Genomic DNA, 16,475 nt, shown 5'->3' on the forward strand with positions numbered 1-16,475 from the left:
CAGGGGTCCTCAGCAGCCCCCAAACCTGTCCTGACCTACTAGTGGGGCCTCCTCTCACCTGGGGGGTCCTGCGCTTGTCCCTGTGGCCACAGCCCTGTTTCATCCTGTAGAGGCCCAAGTAAGTTTAGCCATGGACTGGACTGTGGTGGCACATGTCCCCACCACCACCCAGGAGCCACCAAGACCTGAGAAATGCTTGTTAGGCCTTGGCCTTCACAAAGACAACCCAGACTAAGCCCCACTTGAGCTTATTGGATACAATCTGTACCAAGGAACTAACAGATGTTTATTGAGCATCTGTTTTTTAATGAACAGATTTGGAAACTTATTTTTCTTGCTTGAGTCACAACCTAAGTGGAACAGTATTTTTGCTGTTGCACCTTCAACCAACTCAAATTGTGGCCAGGATGGAAAATTACTATGACTGAAGCCCACTCTCATGGGACCTAGACAGCAATCCAAAGTGAGACCCTTTGAGCTCTCAATTATAAAGGGCTAATGCATAATGAAGCCCACTCTCTGATGACCCTATAAACCACAGTCCAAAGTAAGTCTCACTGAGCATTCTCTTCCCAGAACATAGGAGAGCTAATGCATATGTCTCAAACAAAGATAATTGGATGGCTGTGGAATCAACCAAGGACTGCTGGTAATAAACACTGTTGATATTAACACACCATGAAAAAGAAAAAGATATGGCTGAAGAAGGGAGTCAAGGTGAGACAGGACAGCCCTGGAAAAACATCCTTATTGTAGTTCCTGCTGATAAGCACAAGACAAAACAGCATGAGTGGCACGAGGTGGGTAGGATTAAGATGACTAAAGACCCCCAAACCTGTTGGATCTATTTCCAGGTAGACCTGAAAGAACTGACTGTGCATGATAACTAATTTGCATAGAAAATGAGAAATCCTCTTCAGGCTGCGGAAACCTATCCATAAAAAGGTACCCTGCAATTTCCATGCCAAGTGTGTCATTTACTAATGAAACTTTCTGATTATTTGCAAACCCTGACTTTTGACATTCCTTTCAATCTTGAGCATTTAGTAATCTCAGGTGCTTCCTTCCCCTTAAAGGTGGGTCATCATGCATTCCCTGTCCCCTTGCCCCCATGGGACATGATCAAAGAGGAGACAGGGGTCAGACAAATGTGTGTACCCCCCCACCAGGGCATGGCTCCCCCCATCATGTCCATGCTGTGTCCGACAGAGAACAGTGGAGACAGGCACTGGATGAACGTGGCTTTATCTACTGTGGCAAAAAATAATAATTAAAAAAAAAGAACAAAACCAAAAAACAACCAAAATAAAGGTCTAAACATGTAAAAAGGAGAAGGGATGGTGTTGGAGCCACCAGGCCCCATGCAGAGCATCACATCTGCCTGGCTCCAGCCCACCCATCCTGGTGACCTGGCATATGGTGCTGACCCACACCAGGGCCTCCTTGCACCAGCTGTTCCCTTTGTGCTTGTCCCTGTGCAAGGCAGCATCCAGCTGACACAGCCTCTTCCCCACGCACACACACCCACCCACCCACCCACCCACGAGGAGGAGAAAGCCTCAAGCAATGCAGGTGGGCTCAACATGCCAATGATGGGTGCCTTGGCATTTAGTAGGAAACAGGGTATCTGTCCAAGTTCTGTGGCAGCAGCATGGGGAGGGAAGGGATACAAAGAGAAAAAAAATCAGGAAAAAACCAAAAACAACCCAAAGCACTGAAGCAGCAGTGGTGGGGGCAGGTTCAAGGGATGCCAAACTGTACAACCAGTTCTTCTTTGGCGTCAACACGGATCTGTGAGAGCGCACTGAAGGCATAGGCAGCTATCCGGGACACCTGCAGGCACAAAGACATGGCTGTATCACTGATGGCCACTGAAACTCCAAGTTATCCCAAAGAAACTGCTGCAGGTTAGCCTCCAGCCCTAAGGAGTCCCTAAGCTTGTCCTGGGTTTGCCCCCACCTCTAACAAGGCCTTAAACCTGACCTAGGCTTTGCCCTCAGCTCTAACAAATTGTGTCAGGGCTCTGGGCATTACTGCTCCTCCAGGATGAGGATATGTCCCTGGGGAGCATCCCAAGGGCTCAGGGCTCAGCCCAGCCCTGCTCACCTGCTGCAGGTCTGCAAAGGGGACAGGGTCGCTGGCGAGCACTTGGTGCGGCTGGTTAGTCAGGGATGGCAGCAGTGGGAGCTTCTTCCAGTGCGTCAGGTTGTTGCTGAGCATGGCCAGGCGTGTGCTGTGAAGGGAGAGCAGCCAACATCAGTGCCATGCCAAGACATGGGCACATCCAGAAGGGGGTGCTGCACCCCCAGGGGGAGAAAGGGAGAGCAGTGGTGCTGCCCTCCCAGCATCCCGCCCTCTTCACTCCCTGCAGCAGGAGGGTGAGGGAGCTTCCAGCTCTCCCACACAGACACCTGTCAGGCAGAAGAAGTCACATCCAGCCCCCCACCATCTGCCCCAAGGGCTGGGTGAACACAGGAGCCCTTTGTCCTGGGCTCTGCTGCCTGCACTGCCATCAGCCTTCCCTGAGCAAGCTACACGCTGCTCTCTGAGATGAGGCAGCCCTTCTCCATGCCGAGTTCAGTGCCCCAGGCCCAAACCCCTGGGACCTGCCCAGGGACACACACAGCTGTGAAGGACTGCAGGGACCCCAGGGGAGAAGTGCAGCTCCCACCTGTACTGCCTGGCTCTGTCCATGTACTCATGCTGCTCCATGCCCTGGGAATCCGCTGCCGACACGTCGATGATGTTGCTGCAGAGACACGAGACAGTGGCTCCCACTGGAGGCTCATTGCTCCCCCTGAGTTCCCTCCCCATCTCAGAGCATCCTCTGACCAGGGCAGACAAAGTCCAGCACCCCAAGACAAACATCTCAAGGCCAAACTTGCCCGGCCACAAGTGTGCCAGGCTGGGCTGGCTGCTTGCCAGGAAGGAAATGACAGGGACTGTTTGCCCACAGCTGCCCTGGGGCAGAGGGAGGCAGGCAGAGGCTGCAGGAAGCTGGGGGCTGGTCTGGGCTCTGAGGAGCTTGGCATGCAGCCACCTGGAGATAAAAGGAACCATTGGGAGGACAATGCCCTTGGCAGATATCCTGAGAGCCCCTGTACCAGGCCCTGGGCTCAGAGAGGACCTGGGCCCTTACCCAGGGCCCTGCTGAGCCCCATTGTGTGCACCCCAGAGCAGAGCAGTGCTCAGAACTGCTGTGGCCCTGCCCTGCATGCTGGACACACACAGTGGCCACTAGCTCTGCCATGTCAGGCAGGGGAGCAGAGGGGCCTATGAGCATCCCAAAGCCCTCCCAGCCAGGCTGGACACAGCCCTCTCCCCACACTGCCCCGTGCATTTGAGGAAAAGCCTCCTCCGAAGGGGATGCAGTGCTGCTGCCCCTCCAGCCACCCTCTCCACATCCCCCTGGACTCACTTTCTCACGCAAACCCTGCCCCTACTTCCAGCCCAGCACCCGAAGGGTTACCTCACACCTCAGGTCTTCTCTCTGTGTGCCCATGGGGCTCAAAGCTGAGGGAGGGGCTGTCTGAGGGCAGAGGGACATGGGGGGCTCTGCCACAGCTCCTCCCTTCCCCTCAGCACTTATGGCTGACCACCAGGGCCCACAGCCAGGCAGCCCCAGCCAGGGTCACCACTGTCCCCAACATATGCTGCCTGCCCCAGGGCATGGCCTGAGGGTGCTGCCTGCCCCAGGGCACGGCCTGAGGCTTACATGGCTGTTTTGGCGAGGATGGAGGACAGCATGGCCTGCTCATCGGTGCGTGCTGACGGCAGGTTGTGGTAGCTCTGCTCTGCCCCGTTCAGCACCTTGTTGGGCGGGCTGGCTGCCGGCTCCAGCAGCCGCTTTGTCTCTTCCTCCTGAGGGAAAGGCAAGAGGAAAATCAGCCCTGGCTTCCCCACACCAGCAGCATTAACTCCACGGGATGAGGCAAGTCTCACCTTTCCCTCACCAGCCAGGAGGGCTCCCTGTGCATACCAGTGTAACCCAAAACAGCCTCAGCTCTGCCAGGCACCTCTTTACCCAATTATTTTGCTTCTTCCCAGATGAAGCCCCTCCAGCCACAAAGGCAGCAAGTATTGCTGAAATCAGGCAGCACATTTGGAGTGGCCAATCCTGCAGGCAGGAGTCTGCAGCCAGCATCAACCTGCATTAAACCCCACAGCTAATGTGGACCCACTGTGCCCCACCCCTGCCTGGGCACCACAGAGAGCCCACCCTGGCATAGCAGGGGGCTCACCTGAGCCAGGTGAACCCCACCTGCCAAAGCCCAGGCACGGGGGTGGGGGCTTCCCAGAGCCACAGGGTGTGTTCCTCCACTCACTCCAGGAGGTGCAGAGCTGCAACCCAGCCCTCGATCCTCTGGCTTGGCTGAATGGTGCTGCAGGGGTGCTGAGCAGAGCCCAGCAGGGAGATCATGGGCACAAACACCCATGAGAACAAGATCACAGAATCAGCAAAACTGGAAAAGCCCTCTGAGCCCAACTGTTCTCCCAGCACTGCTGAGCCCACCATCAAACCATGTCCCAAGTGCCAAGTCTACATTGCTTTTAAATCCCACCAGGGTTGGGGACTCCAACACTGTTCTGGGCAGCCTGTGTCACAGCTATACAACATTTTCAGGGAAATTTTCCCGAATATCTAACCTAAACCTTCTATAGCACAACCAGAGGCCCTGTCCTCCTGTCCTGTTGCTTGTTCCCGGGGAGCAGAGACAGACTTCCACCTGGCTCCACCCTCCTGTCAGGGAGTTGTGGAGAGTGAGAAGGCAATCCCTGAGCCTCCTAGCAGCCTGAGCCCCCTCGGCTCCCTCAGCCACTCCTTGTGCTCCAGCTCCATTTCCTTCTCTGGATATGCTCAAGCCCATGTCTGTCTTGCCCTGAAAGGATGCTCAGCCTGTGACCCATGGTGAACTGGGAGTGCAACCAGCTCTCCACACATGCTGTCAGTGGCATCTCCAGCCCTTCCCCGGCCAGAAGCTTGCTCTCCCCTTCCTCCTGCTGGGAAATGCTGCTGCCATACTCCAGCCCAGACCCTTGTCCTTCCTTTCTCGCCACACAAGTGGAAGCGGGCTCGGCTCCCCCTGGGACGGGCTGTCACAACCCAGCTCCCGCCGCACTCGGATTAAGTTTCGCGGGACAGGTGACAGCCCCAGTTCTGTCCCGGCCCCGAGTTGCGTGGCAGTCCCGCTGTCCCAAGAAGGAAAGCCTGGCGCTGCTCCCGCCGGTGCCGTGTGAGGCCTTGGGCTTACACCTACAGCGGGACGGCGGGAGGGGCTGGCGCGACCCCCGAGCCGCCGCCTCCAGCCCCACGCGGCACCGGGGAGACACGCGCGGAACGAGCGACACGAAGGCGGCGACAGGCGGGAGCGGCGCTCAGACACTGCCCGGGAGCGGGCAAGGGCCGGGCCCCGCCACGGACGCACGCCGCCTGCCCCCCCCCCGCCGGGAAGCCCCGGGAGCGGGGCCGAGCGTCCCTCCCGGCGCCACCCCCGCCGCGGGCCTCGTGCTCCCCCGGCGCCAGGCCCACCTGGTCGGAGGCCTCGGCCTCGCTGCTGTAGCAGCAGCCCATGGCGAGCGCGGCCCCGGCTCCGGCACGGCCCCGCCGCCGCGCGGTCACGTGAGCGCCGAGTCACGCCGGTCACGTGAGCGGCGGGGAACACCCGGACACACGGACACACACACGCACAGACAGACACACGGCCGCGCCCGCCGCCGGGGGCGCGCGCGGGACCGTCACGTGGGCAGGAGCGCTGCTCGCACGTGGGCTGCGTCACGCGGCCCTGCGGGCGGGGTCACGTGGCTGCTGCCAGGGCGCCGCCCCCCCGGGCGCGCTCCCGCGCTCGGGCGGCCTGCCCGCAGGGATCCCGGCATTCCCGGTGCCCCCGGGTTCCCCGGTGTTCCGGTGCTCAGAATATACAGTGGGGCAACAATGACGGAGAGGGGGATGCCGGGAGTGATGGTGTGTGTTGTCCCGATAACTAACGTGTGATGGGGCCCTGCTCTCCTGGAATAGCTGAACACCTGCTTGCCCATGCAGATGTGAAAAATGCATGTGTTTTATGATTGGTTTTTCGCAAATATTAAAATGAATATTATATATGTTGTGTTAGAAAGTAATGCTGTATTAAATCTCTTAAGTAGCGTGTTAAATGTAGTTTTAGGTTGTAAAAAATGTTAAAATAGAAACTATGCTACGTAGGATACTTTTTTTTTTTAAGAAAGGACTCGCACTGAGATGGCAGCCACAGGACACCTAAATCTTTCAGAGAAAAAGAATTTATTGCCCTCTTATCAGAAGAAACTAATTTTTTCCCACCTCGAAGCCGCTGTTAGGATTAAGAGGGAGAAATTGACAATGACTAGACAGAATCCTGTGTTTGAATGGAATTTATGCATCATGTATGAAGTGTATGAATATGCAACAGGCTGTTGTTTTTAAGGGTTAATCCTTTGTTAATGGGGGTCCCTTTTCAGGCTTGTGCTGCCCAGAAAAAGGTACCCGGACGTCCATAACTCTTTGTCTCTATTGTCTCATATTGTCCTCATTCAATTTGTCAAATTATTTTTACCCTAATTGTATTACTATGTTTATAACCATTTTATTACTATTAAACTTTTAAAATTTTAAAAACAAGTGATTGGCATTTTTCATAGGTGACTTAATTTCTTGTTTTGCTTTGCTTGTGTGTGAGTGGTCTTTGCTTTCCCTATTAATCTGTATTAACCTCAACCCACAAGATTTCCAGTTTTTACCGTTCCAATTCTCTCCCTGATCTTTCTGATGGGGGAGTGGGCAAGCAGATGGGTTGGGCTTGGTTACTGAACCACGACTGTCCTTGTTTGTCACCCAGCATGGGGCACCAAGGGTTGAGGTAACAACAGAGTAGGTTGGAAACAAATTTGATCTCAGCATTTGCTGTAATAGTCCAGGGCCACTGGTGACAGTGGTGCTTGGTCTGTCCATGTGGGTTGGTACCTGACCCTGGCTCTGTTCCTGTGTGTGCTCCTCGGGGTGACCTTTTACAGAGCAGGGACAGGGATCAGCATTTCTTTGTTGCTGTACTGTGGGAGGTGAGTTTATGACACAGCAACACCAAGGGCAATGAGGGCACTCTGGGATGTGTATCCAGTGCTGCTCTCCTGCCCTTTGAAGCCCATTAATAACCATACCTCGTCTCAGGGGGGAACAGGGAAGGATGATTTTCTCCATTCCCTCCCCCCTTTCCTCTTTTGGGCCTGCTACAACAGCTTTTGAGCATTTTTAATTCCCTTTGGATGGTAAGAAAACCTGTTCCTGTTGGTCTCAGTGCAGTCCTCACTGTGTTCAGAGTCACCTTTGGGGGCAGAACAGAGATTTCCAAGAAGGCCATTCAGGGACCTGTCCTGAGGGGGAATAATCATGAGTGGCATGGAACATGCCAGAAAATTGGCCAATTTTTTGAGACATTCTCTGCTCTGGTGGTTTGGGAGTTCACCCCTGAACAACTGCAGCCTCTGCTAAAGTGCCAGAATGTTTGCAAGGAGATGCTGTGTGAGTTGCAGAGATGAGCAGCTTACTGCAGTGTGCTGGGCCCTGGCTACTTTTCACTGCACACCAGTGGTCAGTGGAGAGCACCCTCAGGGGAGGAGGAGGAGGAGGAAACAGCAACAGCACCACGGCCACAGCAGCTGCAGCTGAGCCAGGGAACAGCCCATGCTGGGAGCAGCCACCCCTGCAGGGAACAAGGAATCCAAGGGAAAACCAGCTCAGTTAGTGAGGGAGGGCAGAGCAGGGCCCTCAGAACAGGGGCAGGAGGCAGGGCCAGAGAAAATCACCTGGCCCATGTCCCCAGGTGAGCTGTAAGATGTGTGAGAAGGCCCAGCCACCAGTTGGGTGAGCCCCTGGTGACCTGGCTACTCCAGTGCTGGGGTATCCTGGCCCATATGGAAGGGGATGGTAGTGAAGCCAAGCAGCTGGGATCCTTGTCCTGGGATGTGAACACTGACAAAGGCATTGGGAAGAGCACAAAAACTCTCAGGCTCTGAAGGCAACTCCTGCCAAGTGTGAGGGAAAGGCACAGTCCCAGGGATGATCAAGTAGTGCATTGCGATGTGTGGAACACCATGGAGCAAGGTACCCAGTGTCTTGGAGAGAATTAGGGGTGCTGGAGGTTGAGCCTACTACAGGGATTCAAATAACAAAGTCCCCTTTAGGCCCATATGTCTGGTGTACACAGTCCTCGTGGCACAAGTTTGTACAGAGCCATTGTCATACACCAGCTCACTGTCGAGTAAATTGGCAGAGGGAGCTTCTGGTATTGTCTGTTGGTTGGAAGGGGGTCTCCCATGTGAATATTTTCTTTTATCCCTTGTCATTAATATTGTTGCTGTTACTGTTCACTTTATTATAGCCAGTAAATTATTCTTATCTCAACCTGAGATCTTTACCTTTTGTGCCTCCTCTCCATCCCGCCCCTGTGGGAAGGGGGAAAGGAAAGCAGGGGAGCGAGAGAATGGGCATGGTTTGGAGGGTCTCAGTGGAGGCACTGAACAGGGGAGTACCATTCCTAAACCACAACAGATCCCAGTGCCCCAACCCTCCAGACCCCCAGTGCTGCCAATGCCCCCATGCTCCCGGGGCCCACAGTGTCCCCAGAGTCCACTGATTAGGGCTCCCAGTCCTCCCAGTGCTTCTGACACCCCGTGCTCCCGTTCCCCAGTGTTTCCAGTACCCAGTATTCCCAGTGCACAGTGACAGGACTCCAGCTCCAGTATCAGGACCACAGCTCCTAGTACACCAGTATTGGGACTCCAGCCATGATACTGGTACCCCAGGCCCCAGTATCAGCACCCCAGCTCCAGTATCAGTACCCCAGCCCCAGCCCCCCTTGTGCAGCCCAGGACCACCTCCCCGCCCCAGCCTGGCCCCGTCTCAGTTGCCAGCCCCACTGAGCTGGTAACCGGAGCTCTGATAGCAGCTGCAGCTGTGGTGACACCATCAATAATTGAGTGGCAGCAGGGCTCCACACAGGACTGCCTGCCTCTGCCTGCCTGGAGTGAGGGGACAGGTAGGTGCCACCCCCATTGCCCTACCCTGTTGCTGTGGCTGGGCACCCCGAACAGCTCAGGGTGTGGGGAGCAGGGTGTGGGGAGCAGGGGGCGAGGTACAGAATATGGGGGATGGGAGCAGCAAAGCTGGATCAAGGGGGTGCAAAAGGTTGTGCTGAACAGGGCCCCTCACAGCAGCACAATCCCCTGGGATGCCAGCCCAGCAAACCCCAATATCTGGACCCTGGCAGGTGGGTCCCCAGCACTCCCCAGCCCTGGCACAAGGATCTCCACAGCATCCTGGGGTGCCCCAGCCCTACAGGCCCAGCAGCACTGGAGCCCAGGGAAAGGGGCACTTCCAGGGGGTGCACAGCACAGCACAGCCGATTCCTGGCATGAGTGGGAGCTGTGAGGTTCCCTGGAAGGATACCCTATCACAGCATCCCATGACAGGATAGATTTGCCTTGTTATGGCTTAAGGGCTCACAATGCTTTAGTGATCTCTGCACAGGGGAGATTTTCAAAGCCTGGGCCCAAGGTTATGCTACTGATAGTGGACACAAAGGGTGCAAAACTTCCCATTTGGCAGAACTCCCAAGAAAAGTACGAAACGAACAAAGTCAACTAACAAAAAACACAGCCTCGCTGGTTTGTGATGGTGTCTCCAGCAATTGCCCTGGCTTTCCTCCCTTTCATTGTGACCCTGCTGATCCGGTACCGGCACTACCTGGTGCTGCTGTACCGGGCAGTGCTGGTGGTCTGGCTGCGGGACCGGCTCACCGGCACCTCGCGGGAGCAGCGCGCCTTCCAGTACGTGCTGGCTCACGCCATCCCTGGGGACCCCCACCACATCCTCCAGACCTTTGATCAGTGGTGCTACCACTGTGAGCACCTCAGCTGTGTGGGGCCCGACAAAGGTGAGTGCCACCCCTGCTTGTCCTCACCACACAGGGCATGGCGCTGGGCATGGCCATGGCACCACTGACATGGCCATGGCATTGCCAGCATGGCCACAGCACCACTGGCATGGCTGTGATAGTGTTGGTGTGATCACAGCACTATTAGCATGCAGTGGCATTGTTGATATAGCCATAGTATTGTTGGCATGACTGTGGCATCAGTGAGCCATGGCACTGTTGGTATGGCTGTGGCATCACTGACCTGGCTGTGGCATTTTTGGCATGGCTCTCCTCCATGCCTCTGGGCCCTGGGAACTGCTTGGCACCCTTGCCCTGCCCAGGGCTGGGTGGCACGGATTGGTGGTGAGAGGCACATGCCATGCCAGGGCGGATCGTGGAGCGGGTGCTGCTGGAGCGGGCCCCGCTGCGGGTGCTGGAGCTGGGCACATACTGTGGCTATGGCACCGTGCTGCTGGCACAGGGGCTGCCCCCAGGCGCCCGCCTCTACACCATCGAGGGCGACCCCCGACACGCTGCCGTGGCCGAGAAGGTGATCCGGCTGGCCGGCTTCAGCGAGGAGACGGTGAGCACTGGCACTGGGACAAAGCCTAGCTTTGCATGGGAAACCGGGGAGGAGATGGGGTGGGATCCTTTGCTGCAGGGACTGAGGCACCTGCTGGGTAGTGAATGTGGGAAGAGAAAGATCCTGCTCCATGTGAAGCAGGGGTGTGGGTGGGCACCCTGATCCTGCTCCACGTGGATCTCTCACCACCCTGTGAAGCAGGGGGGTGGGTGGGCACCGTGCCCCCCACCCCAGTGACCGAGGGGGTGCAGCACAGGTGGAGCTGATCGTGGGCCCCTCGGAGGAGGTGATACCCCACCTGCGCGAGAAGCACGGCCTGGTGAACGCCAATTTCGTCTTCATGGATCACTGGAAGCGCAGCTACCTGCGGGATCTGCGGCTGCTGGAGAGCCACCAGCTGTTGGCTGAGGGGGCCACCATCCTGGCGGATAACGTCCTCTTCCCTGGGGCACCCCATTTCCTGCAGTACGCCAAGACCTGCGGCAAATACCACTGCAAGGTGCACCGTGCCAGCCTGGAGTACTTCCGCGCCATTCCCGACGGGATCGCCGAGCTCCGCTACACCGGCACCCACTGAGCAGGCACCTCCTGCCCCGTGGTGCCACGGTCACCGTGGCAGTGCCAGGTCCCCAACCTAGCCTGGGCTTCAACAAGAGCTCTGCAGGAAACGTGCTGGCTGCTGTGGTCTGTGCTGGGGGCGGTGGGTAATGAGGGAGGGGCTCATTCCCCACAGAGCTCCTGTCTGCACAGCACAGGGAGCTGTGCCAGGAACACCAGTGCGTGGTGGGGAGCAGCCCTACCCTCTGCCTGCCTTGGTGGCCTCAGACACCAGATTTGGGGTTGTTTTCTTGAAAACTGAGTTTATTAGAAAAGATGTGTCAGTTCCAATATGCCAGGTGGCAGTGTCCCCTCTGGCTCCCCTGGAGGGCTTTGCTCCGAATCTCCTGCCCCACACAGCAGCCGTGGCAGGAGAAGCTTCACTGAACTGTTCCCCAGACCTGTGGGGCAAAGGCTCTCCCCCAGCCTCTGATCTGGTGTGGTTGTGGCAGAATCAGATCATCCACTGGTCCTGATCCTGCTCTGTCCCCTCCATGTCCACCTGGGAAAGAAAGAGGTTTGAGATCTCCCCCAGAGCAAGAACTTAATTAGAAAAAATAGAGGATGTGAAGGAGACAAGGCCCTTGGAGCTCATGCTCAGGGTCCCACACACTTCACATCCCCTGCTTTGGGGTCTCACACTATTTACCTCATTGATCTCCCCATCATCAGGAGACTCATTATAATCATTCATCTCATCCATATCCTGCATGTCCTCATCATCTTCTGAGTCCTCTTCGCTGTCTTCATCATCTTCATCATCCTCCTCCTCCTCCTCATCATAGTGCTGTGGACACAACAGCTCCAGCAATCCTGTCTGCCCCTCAAGCCCGGTGACACCCCCCTTCCCTGTGCACACACCCACCTCGGACGCTGGCTTTCCTATGGGCACCAAGTTGTTGTCCTTCTCAGCAATGCTCTGGAGCTGGGGAAGGGAGAGAGGAGGGTGAGCACTCCAACAGCTCCATGACAGCCCAGCAAACAGGCCCTCCTGGCTCAGCTGCTGGCTTGTGTGACTGACTGACCATGCCCAGAGTCCTGCTGCCTCCCTGGCATCCCCCAGCCAAGCAGGGAAGAGCAGCTGTAACACCCTGCCTCAACACCCTGGCACCAAGCAGGGGGATCCCAGTGACACTCTGGTGCTGAGAGGGGTCGAGGTGTCCCCATGTGTGGCATCAGAAGCCCAAATACAAAGCTTATGTACTTCTTTATCAAAAAATAACCAAATCTGGGACATCTGATCAGCCAGACAAACACAACCACAGCAGATAATTAAAGCTCAATTAAAATACGTCAGCACCTCCCACCCAGAGGGACTTGGAACCTCTTCTACGTGCTGGGGTTTTAATTGATTTAAACTTTATTATTTAATCATAAAAGCTTAATTACTGATATTTTTTTTAAACTTTAATCAAACAGATGTTCTTCCCCCCATACTCAGAGGCACTGCAGCACCGAACCACGCTCACAGCACAAACACTTGTCAGTTACCAGGATCAGAAATCGCTCCTCGCCTCCCTCGGGAAATTAGTTAACTAATTATTTGGGAGCTAGTGCAGGAGCCTCGGTTCAGCAGCACCTTATTCATTAACTCCCACACGGTAACCGGGGAGCCCCGGTAAGAGCCCGCACGGAGCCGGTGTGACACACGGGTGACGGACACGAGAGCAGCGGTGCCCGAGCCGGCAGCACCGGCACAGGATGCTGAAACACGGGCACAGCCGGTGAACACCCGTGGGGAGCTACGCAGCGGAGCAGCCCCGTGTCCCGGGACACCCGGGCTGCAGCGAGCACCGCGGCCGTGCCCGCTGCAGGAGCAGGGCCCGCTTCCCCGGCCCCGAACCCGTTCCCGGTTCTGACACCCGGCCCCGCCGCCTCACGGCTCCCCCCGCCCCGGTGCCCACCCAGGCCTGGTGCTGCTGCTCCTGCTGCTGCAGCTCGGTCTCGTCAACGCACGGCCGGTCGAGGTTGAACCAGAGGGACTCGGTGAGGCGGGGCAGGAGTGAGGGGAACAGCGTGGACATGGCGGGGCACCGGGAACAGCGCCAGGCCGGCGCCAGCCGCCCTGCCGGAAGCGGAGGCCGACCCGGAACCAGTTACAGCGCACGGAGCATGCGCAGAGGGCGTGCAGGCACAAAAGGGGGCTAGGGAGAGGGCGTGGTCTAGAACGCCGTCTGGGGGCGGGGTACGGCTTGATTGACAGGCGGTGGTCTGGGCCCCTGTGAGTGTGGGGCTGCTCTGCTGGCCCGGGCATAGGTGAGCAGCCCCGAGTTATCTGTGACCTCCGTCAGGGGGTATTTGTGATCCCCACGGAGTATCTGTGCCCCCCGTGGGGTATTTGTGACCAATGGTGGGTATGTCAGCCCCACAGGGACCAGTGACCACACTGAGGAGGTATCTGTGATGCTGGTGGGGTATCTGCTCCTGTGGGGGCAGCTGTCATCCATGGCTGGGAGTATCTGTCACCTGTGAGGGCGGTATCTGTCATCTCTGAGGGGGGTATCTTCCCCCCTCCTCAGGGCATCTGTGATCCCCGGGGCATGTCTGCCCCCCCATCACGTGTGACCTTGGAAGTATCTGTCCCTTACAGATGTCTTCCCTCCTAGTCCTCCCCCAGCCGGCATGTCTCACTCTGCAGCGTTTCTGTCCCTCCCGAGCCACAGTGAATGCTCTCCCGCCAGGTATCTGCTCCCCCTCCATGGGATCTGTGATCCCCTGAGTACCTGGAACTCAATGAGGGGTACTTGCCTCTACCCTGTGGCCAAATGTGACCCTGCCAAGGTACCTGTCCCTCTCAGCAACATCTCTTACCCACTGTGCTGTTCCCCACCAGTCACTCACAGGGGTCCTGTGGTGCTGGGGGGCCAGGTCCTCCCCTTGTGCTGGTGTCAGGGAATCAGGCCACCTCCCATAGGAGGGAAGGAAAAACAGCCATAAGTGGATTTTGGCTGGTGCTGGCCCCAGCCCGGCGCCAGGAGGATGAATCCCAGCTGCATGTGGGGCTGATGAGGGGCCAGGATGGGCACGAGTGTCAGTCCAGGACACAGTGGGGAGCCAGGGCGGGGTGTACTGTCTTCTCCATGCCCTCAGTGCTGCCCAATCCGCTGCATTCCCGCGTCCCGTGATCAGTGGCCACGGGTTGTTCTGCACCACGACCTTTGAGATGAGCTGTGCTCGTCCCACGGCACCTGGAGCCCAGCTGCCCCCCAGGTAAGAGCCCTGGCACCCCCAGGTAAGATCCCAGACCCCACTGTTGGTGGTCGTGGGCAGTGACCATGTGCTGCTGCGCTTCCACGTGCACGGCGGGGGGACTTTGTCCCTGCTGTCACCACGTCTCTCCATGCTGCTATCCTGACCTGCTCCTGCCCTGGCAGAGCAATGGCAGCGGTGTTGGCTCTGCTGGTGGCCTGGCCAGCTGCCACTGCAGCAGTGACGGTGACACGGGACTCGCTGCTGAATGTCTGCATGGATGCCAAGCACCACAAAACAGAGCCTGGCCCTGAGGGGCAGCTCTACGGACAGGTACGGTCCTTAACCACTGCACCAGCACCCACTGGTGTCACTTGCTGTGGGATCACCAGGATGGAGGCTGGGGGGCTCTGTGCCCCAACATGAATTCCAGCACCCGGTGTCACCCACCCACGGGCACTGGTGCTTTCCCTGGACCTGCAGTAGGTCCCAGCTGAGCCCTGGTGGCTCCTGATGGGTCCCAGCTGAGCCCCGGCTGCCCCGGTGCAGTGTGTCCTCTGGAAGGACAATGCCTGCTGCACTGCCAACACCAGTCTGGAAGCTCACCAGGACCAGTCCTACCTGTACAACTTCAACTGGGACCACTGTGGGGCCATGCCAGAGAAGTGCAAGCGCCACTTCATCCAGGACACGTGTCTCTATGAGTGTTCCCCTAACCTGGGGCCATGGATCGACCAGGTAGGTGCAGATCCTGCCCTCATCCACCCACCAGAATCCTTGGGGTGAGCTGGGGGAAACTGGGGGAAACTGGGGGCCCTGCAGGCAGACACCAGCTGGCGGAAGGAGCGGATCCGGGATGTGCCACTGTGCCAGGAGGACTGTGAGCAGTGGTGGGAGGATTGCCAGGATGCTGTCACCTGCAAGGTCAACTGGCACAAGGGCTGGAACTGGACTACAGGTGAGTGGGGGTTGCAGGACACCCCCCATCATGCCTCGACCCTGCTGTGGGTCTCCAGTCACCCTCCATCTTGCTGCAGGGGAAGTTGTGCCCACCCTCCCTGGTGGCTGTGAGCGGGTCAGGGGGTGTGAGGGTCCTCATGGGGTAATGCAATGTGAGACCCTGTGCCGCCTTGAGGTCAGCTCTCTCTTCCCCAGCAATGCCAGTGGGACCCATGTGCACCCCATGCACAGGGGAGCAACACCCATTTCCCAAAGCCCTCACCCACTTCACCCCCTGCCCACCCCCAGGCACCAATCAGTGTCCCAAGGGCGCCATGTGCCAGAAGTTCAAGTTTGTGTTCCCCACGGCGGCTGCGCTCTGCGAGCAGGTCTGGTCTGGCTCCTACCGCTACACGTCCCACCACCGTGGCAGCGGCCGCTGCATCCAGATGTGGTTTGACCCCGCTCAGGGGAACCCCAACGTTGCTGTTGCCCAATATTATGCCCATGGCAATGCTCCCCCAAACTTCCTGTCCTCTATCCTGCTGTCCCTGCTGCCCCTCACCCTGCTGGCCCTGCTCTGAGGAGGAGGGGCTGCAGGAAGGAGTGGGCAGTAGATGGTCAGGGGGTCCACAGGCTGCCTTGTGTGTCCTCATGGGATGTCCCCAAGCTGTGTCCCCCCGCCCCAAGGCATGTGGCCCATGAATAAATGCTGCTGCCCTGCTTGGTCTTGGGTGTTGTGTGATGGCTGTGGGGGTCAATAGGATGTTTGAGGGACCTGGGGATGTCTGCTAGTCCCATGCTGCTTCTGGTGGGGAGATGAAGCAGACATCATTCCTATTCATTTGTACCAACCAACCTGGCTACCCAGCACTGCCTCCCCCAAACCACTGTCCAGGCACACAGCTGCCTGCTACTGGGGCCCAGGAGGATGGGATCGCTGAATGTATCCTAGCACCTGACATGGCTCCAGGGCCCCAGGTGTCACTGACACCCTGGGGTGCGCAGGATGAGACTGGAAAAATTATGGGCAAATAGGGGAGGATATCCCGGGGACCCTGAGGTGGGAGCATGGTTGTCAAGGGAGTTCTGCTGGCCCGGAGCCCACCCCAGTTGTCCCTTTTCCCCCCACATGCTCTGCGTTCCCAGCTGTGGGGTAGCACCGTCCTGATCCCTGGCTGATGGAGTCCCCGGTTTTGGTGGCCAAACCGGGTCGCGCCTCCCACTTCTTCAGCCCC

The 16,475-nt window shown here is 57.5% G+C and overlaps 4 protein-coding genes across 4 annotated transcripts; 2 read left to right on the forward strand and 2 right to left on the reverse strand.

Annotated features, from left to right (window-relative positions):
* Positions 1-1,228: 1,228 nt before the first annotated feature.
* On the reverse strand, positions 1,229-5,742 carry LAMTOR1 (late endosomal/lysosomal adaptor, MAPK and MTOR activator 1). The gene is made up of 5 exons (XM_074536115.1): positions 5,531-5,742; positions 3,716-3,861; positions 2,672-2,749; positions 2,107-2,233; positions 1,229-1,833 (listed from the first exon to the last, which is right to left on the reverse strand). The coding sequence occupies exons 1-5, from the start codon at positions 5,570-5,572 to the stop codon at positions 1,741-1,743; spliced, it is 486 nt and encodes a 161-aa protein (XP_074392216.1). The 5' UTR covers positions 5,573-5,742; the 3' UTR covers positions 1,229-1,740.
* Positions 5,743-9,672: 3,930 nt separating this feature from the next.
* On the forward strand, positions 9,673-11,092 carry TOMT (transmembrane O-methyltransferase). The gene is made up of 3 exons (XM_026793569.2): positions 9,673-9,947; positions 10,316-10,571; positions 10,747-11,092. Exons 1-3 carry the CDS (start codon positions 9,686-9,688, stop codon positions 11,087-11,089), a joined length of 861 nt encoding a protein of 286 aa, XP_026649370.1. The 5' UTR covers positions 9,673-9,685; the 3' UTR covers positions 11,090-11,092.
* A 260-nt stretch (positions 11,093-11,352) lies between these two features.
* ANAPC15 (anaphase promoting complex subunit 15) lies at positions 11,353-13,228 on the reverse strand. The gene is made up of 4 exons (XM_074536116.1): positions 13,014-13,228; positions 11,975-12,034; positions 11,759-11,896; positions 11,353-11,611 (listed from the first exon to the last, which is right to left on the reverse strand). The coding sequence occupies exons 1-4, from the start codon at positions 13,131-13,133 to the stop codon at positions 11,564-11,566; spliced, it is 366 nt and encodes a 121-aa protein (XP_074392217.1). The 5' UTR covers positions 13,134-13,228; the 3' UTR covers positions 11,353-11,563.
* A 952-nt stretch (positions 13,229-14,180) lies between these two features.
* On the forward strand, positions 14,181-15,964 carry LOC102066078 (folate receptor gamma). Its single transcript, XM_005487147.4, has 5 exons — positions 14,181-14,319; positions 14,484-14,631; positions 14,848-15,036; positions 15,121-15,256; positions 15,547-15,964. Exons 1-5 carry the CDS (start codon positions 14,273-14,275, stop codon positions 15,819-15,821), a joined length of 795 nt encoding a protein of 264 aa, XP_005487204.2. The 5' UTR covers positions 14,181-14,272; the 3' UTR covers positions 15,822-15,964.
* Positions 15,965-16,475: the final 511 nt, after the last annotated feature.

The sequence above is a fragment of the Zonotrichia albicollis genome, chromosome 2 (genome assembly GCF_047830755.1).
Source record: "Zonotrichia albicollis isolate bZonAlb1 chromosome 2, bZonAlb1.hap1, whole genome shotgun sequence".
NCBI classification, from domain to species: domain Eukaryota; kingdom Metazoa; phylum Chordata; class Aves; order Passeriformes; family Passerellidae; genus Zonotrichia; species Zonotrichia albicollis.

Coding starts and splice junctions, on each gene's coding strand:
- LAMTOR1 (XM_074536115.1), bottom strand. CDS start 5,572: ATGGGCTGCTGCTACAGCAGCGAGGCCGAGGCCTCCGACCAG. Junction 3,862..5,530: donor AGGCCGAGGCCTCCGACCAG/GTGGGCCTGGCG, acceptor CCTTTCCCTCAG/GAGGAAGAGACAAAGCGGCT. Junction 2,750..3,715: donor ATCCTCGCCAAAACAGCCAT/GTAAGCCTCAGG, acceptor GTGTCTCTGCAG/CAACATCATCGACGTGTCGG.
- TOMT (XM_026793569.2), top strand. CDS start 9,686: ATGGTGTCTCCAGCAATTGCCCTGGCTTTCCTCCCTTTCATTGTGACC. Junction 9,948..10,315: donor CTGTGTGGGGCCCGACAAAG/GTGAGTGCCACC, acceptor ATGCCATGCCAG/GGCGGATCGTGGAGCGGGTG. Junction 10,572..10,746: donor GAAACCGGGGAGGAGATGGG/GTGGGATCCTTT, acceptor CCCCCACCCCAG/TGACCGAGGGGGTGCAGCAC.
- ANAPC15 (XM_074536116.1), bottom strand. CDS start 13,133: ATGTCCACGCTGTTCCCCTCACTCCTGCCCCGCCTCACCGAGTCCCTC. Junction 12,035..13,013: donor AGCAGCAGCACCAGGCCTGG/GTGGGCACCGGG, acceptor TCCCTTCCCCAG/CTCCAGAGCATTGCTGAGAA. Junction 11,612..11,758: donor ATGATGGGGAGATCAATGAG/GTAAATAGTGTG, acceptor TTTCTTTCCCAG/GTGGACATGGAGGGGACAGA.
- LOC102066078 (XM_005487147.4), top strand. CDS start 14,273: ATGAGCTGTGCTCGTCCCACGGCACCTGGAGCCCAGCTGCCCCCCAG. Junction 14,320..14,483: donor GGAGCCCAGCTGCCCCCCAG/GTAAGAGCCCTG, acceptor CTGCCCTGGCAG/AGCAATGGCAGCGGTGTTGG. Junction 15,037..15,120: donor TGGGGCCATGGATCGACCAG/GTAGGTGCAGAT, acceptor GGGGCCCTGCAG/GCAGACACCAGCTGGCGGAA.